This window comes from Nansenia antarctica (assembly GCF_963989245.1).
Source record: "Nansenia antarctica genome assembly, chromosome: 19".
Taxonomy (NCBI): Eukaryota; Metazoa; Chordata; class Actinopteri; order Argentiniformes; family Microstomatidae; genus Nansenia; species Nansenia antarctica.
This window is the reverse complement of record NC_137692.1, coordinates 24,520,534-24,532,331: the sequence shown is the minus strand read 5'-3', so window position 1 is coordinate 24,532,331 and position 11,798 is coordinate 24,520,534. Positions and strand designations below refer to the sequence as shown.

Sequence of the window (11,798 nt, the reverse complement as noted above, 5' to 3'; positions counted from 1 at the left end):
GGTTAGGTGCTAGGGTGCTAGGGGTAGGGTTAGGGTTAGGGTTAGACATGCCAGCATGTACCAAGTTGACGTAGCACCTAACCCTAACCCTAGTTTTCCCACATGTACCGTAACATATACAGTGTATATACAGTATTAACTGTAATGCAATCATCCAAAAAAACAAACAAAAAAGACATAATCTAAACTGTGTCTGGCTTCAATAAAAGTGTATTTTGTTTAAAATGTAATAACAGTCGGCACAGAGTACACTTCATAAAACATAACTGGTTTATTTGGCTGCAATGTACCTGATAGTTACTTGGTATTGACATCCATCAAACAAGAGGACCTGAATTGGAGACATGTACATCAAAATAAGATTCTCATGACCTCATAGTAATCAACCCAACAACAATTTTATTGTTGTACCAAACAGGTGATTGTTTGTTCGCAAATACAGCCAAGAGAAAAGGTTAAAAGAAAGGACAGTGATATACATTTCATGTATAATTTCCCTCATTGTGCACAAAACAAAACCTGAGTATGATGTAGGGAAGAGGAGGATAAAGCTTTGTAAAATTTGTCAGTTAGTGAAACTTAAAAACAATATAAAGCAAACCTTGAGAAATGCTCTGTGTTGATCGCTAAGCCATGCAGTTAATTAACAGAATATTGTCATTATCAAATAACAATCACACATGCTTTTTAAAAAAAAATATTGTACATGCATTGATTACTTAATAAGAATTGTGGTAAAAGAGTAAAATAATACAATAGCATTTTGGCAATAGAATTTCTAGTATTTTGAGGCATTTTGTTCATAACATTTCCACAGCGCATTTTAACTCAAACATTATTTCCGCAATCTCCAATCCCAGATGAGTAGATAAAGCAAAGAATACAGAATTGTATCAATGAAACAAAAAAAGTACAACACTAAATCATGAAACGTTGTTGCCGTTGCATGTTATACAACCACAACAAACAAAGAATTCAGTCAATAATAATACTGATCCAAAATGTCTGTAAACGGTCATACATCGTAGCTCAAACTCAATCCTTACAAGGCTGTGAGTGCAGATCAGAGAGTCACAGTGGTCGCGGACAGTTCAGAGTTAGATTATTTCTCTTAGATTCAGCAGACTAAGGCCTGTAGTCGTCGTGGGAAACATTTGGAAAAAAGGTACCTTGTGTTGTTCATTGTTCATTGTTCATCGTAAGAATAATAAAGTCAAAATCTATTTTTTTTCTTCATTTTATCGTTTTTTTTAAACCTACCAAAATCATGCAACTATCCTCCAGACAAGACAGACAGTTCTTTAGATGCTAGCGCTGGTGGAAGGGGCGGCCGGGGCGGCTTTAGGCACTGCCGTCCTGCTTTAGCCGTTGACTACGAGCCTTGTAGACCTCGATTAGTAAGTCTTTGACGTATTGGATCTCTCGCTCCACCGACTCCGCCTTGTCTCTCAGCACGCGGTTCTGCCCCTCCAGTGCATGTAGCTCCTCTTCCAGAATGTCCAACTCCGCCCTCTTACGCAGTCGATACCTGTTGTTGATTGGTAGAAAAAAAACATGGTCAGCTTTCAACAAAACAAAACAAAAAGTAAACATATAAACAATTTATATATTTAATTTTTTTAAATGCAAGAATTCTTTCCCAGTGTTTTATATATGCTGACAGCAGCTGGTGAAACCGGGAACCAGTCAGCGACCAATCAAAACGTTCAGACTTTTATTCAGAAAAATGTTAAATAAATGTCAACGTTGTTGAAAATTAATGACTCACACTCACATATTTTTTTTTGCATGTTTATACAAATTAAAACAAAAAATCTACAACCTTCTTTTTTTTATATGCAAGGATTCTCTTTTTTTCTGATCCAACAATGAGTATAACAATGAATATAATACAATGTGAACATCTATTGATCTATAGATGTAGATAAGTCAAATGAAAAGATAGTCATCAAGTAGCCATATGCAATCATATGCACTGCACATTTGTATAGTAACAACATAACCTCTTTGGTATTTTTGATTAATCTCCTTGACAGTTTTTCCTTTCCTCCTCCACCTATCAACAAATGTGACGGCAGCTAGTGAAACCGGGAACAAGTCAGCGAGTGTGTCGTTGGTTTTCAACAACGTTGACATTGATTTACACTTTTCAGAGGAAAAGTCTGAACATTAATTTTGATCGGCTGCCGACTTGTTCCCGGTTTCACCAGCTGCTGTCACAAATACTACTGACCCCCGAGCCCCTACCGCTTAAACACTCCAGGGGCCTCATTTATAGAAAGTACTTTGGATCAAATGTTGATCTTACCCGTGTCGTACGTAGAAAACCACGTCAACGTAGTGATTTATACAATTTCAACGTGAGTCGATTTGACCTCGGAAACGATCGTAGCTCTAGGTCAGGTATTGACTTTACGTACGCACAAGTTATTACAGGCATGTGAGCCGCACTGCCTATACTGTAATTAATGCGAAGTGAACGTGACTCGTAATAAAATTAACGATGTTGTTATCAGCCGAGAAAATGAGTTTAATTCAAGATTTAAAGGGAACTGATGTTTATGATTGTATTTCAGTCTTCCTTTATATTCCTCCGGAGCTGTCAAGGCAACGCCATCTCCCCTTCAACATGCCTAGTGCGCTAAATTATACTGGATTTTTCTCCGGTGTCTCCGGTGTCTGGGAGTGAGCAGACATATTTGTGTTATTATGTCACCTGATAATAATAAGACCATTATATTATTACAGTATAAGCATTTGCTGGTTAGTTGTCATCAGCACTCAAGATGGCATCCCCCCCTGAAATAAAAACGGTCAAAATCATCCCCCTTCTAAAACCCCTTTCCATCCCTTGTGTCATTTTATCAATGAACGTGGTATTACTGCTATTTCAACATTTAGTTTTGTGCATATTGAGTAAAATACTGTGGGTGCGAGGGGGCACACACACATTAATTTAATTTTGACATTTAGCAGACGCTTTTAATCCAAAGCGACTTACAATTACAAATTACAGGGACATTCCCCCTGGAGTAACTGAGGGCTAAGTGCCTTACTCAAGGGCACACTAGTAGTTGTGTGGTTTCAGGCGGGATTTGAACTCACAACCTTCTGATCACAAGTCCAACTCACTATCCACTAGACCACCACGACCACCACTACACACATGCAATGACATTTTTACACTGAAGTCACTGACGCTGTGGGGATGCTAAAATTGTCCTCATATGATAAAATACACCATCCCTCCTGATTGTCTTTTACAACTTGAGTACTGGTTGTCATGATCAAACGTTACAAATGCAACTTACCGAGAAGCCACCCTTCTCTGCCCTCTCCCGCTCACTTGGCTTAATTCAGCCGCTATAATTGAGCCGCTATCACAGGGCGTAAATACAAAGCTCATTCTCAAGTATATTTAGTATTTATAGACTTTAGTACGTACGCACATTTTAAACAAGCGCAGCCCGTTTTTATAAATAATGCTTCCGTCCGTTTAGAAAAATGTACTTACGTGCAAGTCAAAGATGACGTTCAAGTACTTTTTTTATATAAATGAGTCCCCTGTTATACTCGTGATCTGAATGGATCTGATAGATTTACACCAGAGGAGGCTGGTGAAGGTACACATTCTCCACCAGCCTGCCCTGATTTACACCTATCCTGTTTTACACCTATCAAATCATTTGAGATCAACAAGACGGCTAGTTAGTAAGGGCTAAGGACAGAGGAGGACTCACGCAAAAGACCAAAAAGCGTATTTTTAAATTATTTTTTAATGTTACGAAAGTTGAAGTGTTGAAGTGTTGAAGTGTTGAAGTGCCCACTCTATATAACAAACAACAGTTTTAGGATCACTAAATACTTATAATTGGTGAATTGGATTCTCTGTAAGTGAACTTACTGGTTAAGTGATACATGGCTTGTACATTTTAGGACGCGTTCAAAAGCAAGGACTGTGTCATCTAATTATGTGTTATTAATTATGTTTTTTTTTAGCATGTTGATGTTCTATCAGCATTTTGTGATGTGCTAAACATGCAGTTAGATGTTCATAGCGATGTTCCTTTTTAGCTTCTAGCGTACTAGCAGCTGTTATGCATTGTGTGTTTTCATTCAGAGCGAGTTTCTCCGGTATTTGGTTTGAGGTGTGCAGATTTCAATGTATGACACGTCATTTAAAAGCTTACAATCTGCACTTTCATAATCTGGAGGAAAAAAAACTGAAAAATGACCTTGCCCTACTTGAGGACTTTTTCCCCAGACCCTGTCACATATTATTTTCTGCCGCTGTTCTCTAGGCGAGGCACAGGGAGGGATAGGCTGCCGGCTGCCAGTTCACTATCAGCTCTCTCTAAATATAGAGCTGTCTAATGTCATGAACTGGACATGCAAGATGAATTACCCCTAGAATAGAATAGAATAAACGTTTAACTAACTCACTAACCTCAGTCTTCCACCCTCTACCCTCAACTATCGCATCCACATATTTACTAATAAGGAATTTGACTGAGGAATTCTGAAGCACTATGAGACCACAGTACAGAGCCCAGTTAACCACACTCATGAGAATAAACAATCTTCTTTTCATTAATAATAATAATAATAATAATAATAATTCATTAAATGTATATAGCGCTTTTCCGAGGCTCAAAGATCATTAGTCAGTATCTCTTGTGCAATTAAACACACTGGTAGCACTTTACAATAATGTTCATTACTAAACCACTACAAATGCTTAAACATGTGCAATGAATAAATGTTTCTGTCATTTGAAATGTGGATAAATACTGTATGCTTAGTAATGTCTTAGTACAAATGGCGGAATATTTATTCAATATACTATCTACTGTAAATTAACTTATACTCTAAATATTGTATTAATGACTACCAATGAACATTATCATGAAGTATTAAAAAAAAAAGTATTGTTTTATTTGTTTTAATGATGAAAGAAACAGTCAATGGGTTATGGTTAATATAACACAATCACAATGCAAGTGGAAAACCAAAGAGAATGGTGAGAGGGAGGGAGGAGTAAGAGACACATACTCGACATATCTGGAGCAGCTGTCTAGTTCTGTTCTATAGGCTAATTCTTGAATACTCATCTATCAATGTTACGAACACAATAATGATTACTTACACTCACCAGACACTTCATTAGGTACACCTTTCTAGTACCGGGTCGGACCCCCTTTTGCCTTCAGAACTGCCTTAATTCTTCGTGGCATAGATTCACAACAAGGTACTGGAAACATTCCTCTGAGATGTTGGTCCATATTGACATTATAGCGTCACGCAGTTGCTGCAGATTGTTTCGGCTGCACATCCATGATGCAAATCTCCCCTTCCACCACATCCCAAAGGTGCTCTGTTGGGTTGAGATCTGGTGACTGTGGAGGCCATTTGACTACAGGGCACTCGTCATGTTCAAGAAACCAGTTTGAGATGATGTGAGCTTTGAGTGCGGAGTTATTCGGCTGAAAGTTAAGTAGCCATTAGAAGATCTTCACTGTGATGTCATAAAGGGATGGACATGGTCGGCAACTATATTCAGGTAGGCTGTGTCATTTAAACGATGCTCAATTGGGTTCAAAAGGGTTCCAAAATATCCCCCACACCATGACACCACCAGCAGCCTGAACCGTTGATACAAGGCAGGATAGATCCATGCTTCTTTCATGTTGTTTACGCCACATTCTGACCCTACCCTACCATCTGAATTTTCGCAGCAGAAATCGAGACACAGCAGACCAGGCGACATGTTTTCAACCTTCTATTGTTCAATTTCAGTGGGCCAGTGCAAAATGTAGCCTCAGTTTTCTATTCTTAGCTGACAGGAGTGGCACCCCACCGGGTGAGGTCTTCTGCTGCTTGTAGCCCATCTGCTTCATGGTTGGACGTGTTGTGCATTCAGAGATGCTCTTCTGCATGCCTTGGTTGTAACAAGTGGTTATTTGAGTTACTGTTGCCATTCTATCAGCTCGATGCAGTCTGGCCATTCTCCTCTGAACATCAACAAGGCATTTTTTTCGCCCAGAGAACTGCCGGCCCGCTCATTAGATATTTTCTCTTTTGTGGACCATTCTCTTTAAACCCTAGAGATGGTTGTGCGGGGGGCAAATCCCAGTAGATCAGCACTTTCTGAAATATTCAAACCAGTCCTTCTGGCACCAACAACCATGCCACGTTCAAAGTCTCCACTCAAATCATCTTTCTTCAACATTCTGATGCTTCTTGGTTTGAACTTCAGCAGATCATGCTGACCGTGTCTACATGTGTAAATGCATTGAGTTGCTGCCACGTGATTGGCTGATTAGATATTTGCGTTAAGGAGCAGTTGAAAAGGTGTACCTAATGAAGTGGCCTGTATTTGAGTATTATTATTATTATTATTATATTATTATATGATATTATTATTAAGTGCTACCTTAAGAAAAGCGTTCCACTATGTATCAAGACTGCAAGCCACTGAGATCAGTCAAATCATATATCAACCAACTTCCTTTCATTGTTCAAGATCTGAAAAATGAGAGAACTTCGTACCTTTGTTCGATTTAAGTTACACTATGGAGGGTTTTGCCTCTGGTGGCTCCTCTTGAGCCAAAAGGGCTCCTAAATATTCTGAAATAATATTTCAAATAATGCCCAGAAATTATTTAATTGGTCACAAAGGGGCCCATGAACACAAGCTTATTTTGCTAAAGTTTGCTAACCTAAAAGTAAGCATTGTGGATTTAATTGATAATCATATCATAGGAGTATGATAATCATACACTCAACACTCAAGCACAGAAATAGAGGTAAACAATCACCAATCACATTTCTACAGTGCCTCTTCAAATAGAAACCGTGTGAGTAAAACAAGTTCTGAGAGAATAAGTAAAGCATGTTCAGAAAGAGACATAGCTTACCTGTGTGCAGCTGTTTTGTTCTGGTCTCTCTTCTTCTGTTTCCGCTCCCCAGTGTGAACCACCTCAGGGACCAGCCCAGGTTTCAGAGAGCTGGGGTCCTCCTTCAGCCTGGGGGCAGGTCTGTGGATGGGCGAGCCCCCCATTGGTCCTCCTCCCTCGCTCTCTCCTCTGGACGACAGACATTCGTAGCTTTGGTCTGCAAGGCATTCTGGGTAGAGGTAGTGGGCGTGGCTGAGCTGGGACTCTACAGAAGCTGGCGCCTGTGTCCCCTGCGTAGGCTTGTCTAGTTCACCTATAAAGCTATTGTAAGGCTCTGTGTTAGCGAGGGTCTGGTGAAAGTAACCGTCGTTAGCCACCGTCTCTTGTTGTGGGAGTGTTCCTCCGGAGAGTCCAGCTCCGTCTTTGTTGTTGCAAGGATGCAGGACCTCGAGGCCCATTCCGTCGTAGCTGCCGTTGACCTTCACACTGTGCATCAACTGTCCTTCTCTCACCTTATGGTGGTGGGTATCGAACGATGCCCCCAAACAGAAACCTCTGGCCATCTCCTCACTGCTGCTGCAAAACATGTCCTCTGTAAAACAGTAACTTCCCTCTTCCTTCAACGATAAAGCACATTCTCGAACCTTCTTCACACTGCTCATACTCTTCCCGACGGTCTTCAACGTAGAATAGTGGTTCACAGTCACCTCCGTGCTACCTGAGTAACTACCTTTCGAGCTCCACGTCTCGTGTTCAACGTCATCTTTAAGTCCATCGCTAACTAATCTCCGGCTATTGTTATATGAACGATGATAGCTATAAGGGGTCGGTCGTGCCATTTTGGGTCGACCAATAGGACCACCACAGAAACCCCCCAGGTCGAGTTCCCCTGTTGCCAGGGAAACAACCAGCGGGCTAGCTTCTGATTGGCTGCTACTGTACGAAGCATAGGGCAACTGATAATAAGACTGGGAGCCCATGGCTTGGGCACTTTTGTCACATTTCAAGGACTTTTCCGATTTTGTTGATGTTGTCGAGTCAGCCCGGAAGTAGTCCTCGAGCTGAGCTAGCTCTTCTTGTAGTAGAGAGGTCATGACCTCCAAATCTGACGGCACCTTGACATCTTGTTCCAAAGGCGAGGGCGGGAGGGACGAGCTAGGAGAGGATTCAGGCGTCGACGCGAACGAAGACAAATCAACTTTTTCCGTCATCCAGTCTGTATGACCATCACCTAAGAAGAATACATTTGGCATTAAAAAATATTTAATTCAAATGTTGTCCATATTGCAGGCATAAAAAAAATAACCAAGAATAAAAAATAAAAAATAAAAAAAAATCTTAAAACGCATTAGCTTGTAGACGACTTATCTGTAGAAAAAAATCAAAAAAATTATTTACTAGAAAAAATAAGGTTGAGAAAAAAAATCCATGTGAAACTAACCGATCATTTGAAAATGATTGAAAAACATCGTCTCCATTGGCAAAAATATCCACTGAGCTTTTACTCACTATACGACATTAGCTCGTGCTGCAGTGCGGCTCCGACCTGGAATGTTGGAAAAATAAAAAAGCGTCTTGGCGCAACTCACCAATTAAGTGCTGCCTCTCCGATGACTCCGCCCCCCTCTTGCCCTGTGATTGGCTGACGCTAGCCCGTTGGGGAGAGGGAATGACGAGGTCGACCGTGCAAGCGAGAGGAATTTTCCTGCGAGGGATCGCTGGCGTCGCCATGGCGTCTTCGGTACCGATCGAAACGGTTATTATGGTGAAAACCACAACAAAGTGTGTGAGAGTTGGAGCGAGGCGTCACTATGGACAATGTGGCAACACTAGAAGACCTGTGAAAGAAAAACCAAGCCAATATCAGTCATGAATTTTTCACACCAAATTATCACACCCTACTACTGTTTGTGTTTTATCATTCTGTATTGTCTGTTGCTCTTTGTTGGCTGCTGTGGGGTGTAAGCCCAATACACATTTCCCAGTGATGGGACAATAAAGTGACTTTTGACTTTTTTGACTTGACTACCACACCCCCACACCCCAAAAAACAATTGCTTGAATCAGGTGATCAGAGGATCACACCTACCATCTACCATTGACCAGTTGGAGGAAGAACTATTAATACTTTAGTGGAGGTCACACAGAGAAAACCAGCTCTCGAGTTCTAAAACTACTGAACTTTTTAAGTGGATGCTGTATTCAATTATCCATTAGCCATATCTAGGGACCTTGAGAGATGTCCATATATGTCTAGCCCATATATTAAATATTAATATCATAATTATGATTATGATTATGATTATCGTGGTAATCATGATAATCATAATAATAATAGTATTGACAATACTACTACTACTAATTGAAATAACAATAATAATAATAATAATAATAATAATAATAATAATCCACTGGGTTTTAAAGGGAGAGGTGTGAGATGTCTGTTGAGAAAATAAACGTTAATTTGGATTACAAACGATCTCTCAAATAATAATCATAATCTTCAACAACATTTCACAGACTCTCCGAGATTGTTTAGAAGAAAAACACTGCAATGCCAAAGCTTATAGAAGACTTTCTATGTGTGCATGGAGTGAGTAATACTGTAACTGTACTCTAAAAAGAAAACAAAAAAGTCTACTTACCCCATTATTTCTGAATAGGCTGTTTGCTTGAAAGTGCGTTGCAAAATGCAAAGCACAAAGACTGAGACGGTGACAACACAACGTCAATCTAATGAGCCATCTTCTTTTTCTTTGCAACAATGTAATGACTTCACATGCACTGTTATAATGACTTCACATGAACTGTTATAAAGACGAATAGAGTTGCAGAGAGAAAGTTTGAGAATCTCTCGAACTCCGCTTACAGAACCGCACCACGGCATTTACAGATGATTCCGCAGCTTACAATATGCGTCAGAGCCATTTCACTCAAATGTATTTTTTCCTGCTATTTCTATAGATAGTATTTTCGAGGACATTCGTAACGAAAAGATGAAGTTATTTCTCCGTCACGGGAAGCGCTAGACAGAACCTGCTGCGCGTATTGGTGCTGATGTGGGACTATTTAACGCCACCACCGGGAGGAAGGATACAGTGTTGCAGTTGGAAGGTGTAACTTTAGTTGCAGTCCTGTTGCATCAGATCCAGAGGGGATTGGCCCAATGCTGTAACATTGCTGCCACGCCATTGGTCCATCTGGGGAATCCTCCTATTGGTCGGTTAGGAATCGGCCCAATGAGTTTTAATTGTCATGGAGCCAATAATCTACTGTTTATTTATGTATGTGTGTTTGTGTTGTAAGGACATTGGGGTCACTTGTCAAGTGTGTAATCATCATCATCTCTGTTGTAGAATCCATAAATTACATTATTACATGGGACCATGTTAAAAAGTAGGCTCACCCATCCCTTACAAACTATGTTTGCCCCCTGAATGTAGGCCAACACAGGACTTGCATCATGTTGGATCTGTTATGTAGGACTAGATGTTGATATCCCTCGATAGATACATACTTAAGGCACCGATGAGACTCTGTGGTGTTCAAATGAGCGATGGCATCCTTTGGGTTGTCAAGTATTATTGTTGATCATAATACATCACCTACAATTCATACACTGATACCCACAATAATATATAATAATATTCACAATAACATATTGATCTTTTAACATCCTAACGTCTAAAACATACTGTAACAAATAACAAACAAAAAAACATGTTGAATGACTTACTTAAATCATGTACTATGGGTCATGTACTATCCATTTGTGTATTACATTAGACACATAATCTTTCCATCCATTTCCACTCATGAAGCAACTGATATTTGTAAAAAAATAATAAAAATAAAAACACACATGCAGTGGTGTTATACACTATCATAGAACTAACTATCTAACTAACTTATATCCCTGAGATACTGTAACTCTATTATGTCAGGTGTATAATATTGTCAGCCGAATAAGGGGAGACATACAAGGTCAAAGTCAACAGACTGTCTCTCATTAGTATAACAGCTACACCTCACTCTCTCTCTCCCCCTCCCTCCCTCCCCCCTCTCTCTCCCCGCTCCTCTCTCTCCCCGCTCCTCTCTCTCCTCCTCCCTCTCTCTCCCCCTTCCTCTCTCTCCCCCTTCCTCTCTCTCCCCCTCCCTCTCTCTCCCCCTCCCTCCCTCCCCCCCCCTCTCTCTCTCTCCTCCTCCCTCTCTCCCCCCGCTCCTCTCTCTCCCCCTCCCTCCCCCCCCCTCTCTCTCCCCCTCCCTCCCTCCCCCCCTCCCCCCCTCCCTCTCCCCCCCTCTCCCCCCCCCCCTCTCCCTCCTGCTCTGCTCTGCTCCTCACCCTCCTTGGGAGAAACCCAAAGCTGATTGAAGCAGCAATGTCTTCCTGTTGCTATAGTAATAGAGAACACTGCCCCTCTTTAAAAACATGTTTTGGTGTGTCTGTTGCCAAGGGTTGAAGGAATCTCCTTTATGTGCTTACAATGTTCTTGTTATTGCAGTTGTTTTTGCGGCTTTTATGCGTAATGATAATAATAATAATAACTTATTTACATTTGTATTTACATTGTATAAACTACAGTACATCAGAATCAGAATTGCTTTTATTTCATCTCAAGTACACAAGAGTACAATTCTTTGGCTTTTGTTCCTCAGCATTGACATTGCAGCATTCAGATACCGGGAATTAAAAACACCACAATAACACAGTAATAATAAGCAATGTAAGTAAGTAAAAAAGTAACGCCACATCGGCAAGGAAATAAAGTGGCCTTTTGGTAAAGTTTTAATTTCACAGTGGCCTCAATAATACTGCACAATACAGGACGGCAGTGAACCAGTCCAACGGTACACAAGTAATCCAGTAGTGTACATCAGTGTGTGTGTGTGTGTGTGTGTGTG

The 11,798-nt window shown here is 40.6% G+C and overlaps 1 protein-coding gene across 2 annotated transcripts; it reads right to left on the bottom strand.

Annotated features, from left to right (window-relative positions):
* Positions 1-290: 290 nt before the first annotated feature.
* On the bottom strand, positions 291-9,649 carry atf5b (activating transcription factor 5b). Of its 2 annotated transcripts, XR_013937919.1 has the most exons (5): positions 9,542-9,649; positions 8,486-8,734; positions 6,918-8,127; positions 1,261-1,528; positions 291-1,132 (listed from the first exon to the last, which is right to left on the bottom strand). XR_013937919.1 is itself a non-coding variant. In XM_080549198.1 (4 exons), the coding sequence occupies exons 2-4, from the start codon at positions 8,625-8,627 to the stop codon at positions 1,342-1,344; spliced, it is 1,539 nt and encodes a 512-aa protein (XP_080405324.1). In that variant the 5' UTR covers positions 8,628-8,734; positions 9,542-9,649; the 3' UTR covers positions 291-1,341. The 2 variants fall into 2 exon arrangements, 1 of the variants encoding a protein (XP_080405324.1); XM_080549198.1 differs by having other exon boundaries at positions 291-1,528.
* Positions 9,650-11,798: the final 2,149 nt, after the last annotated feature.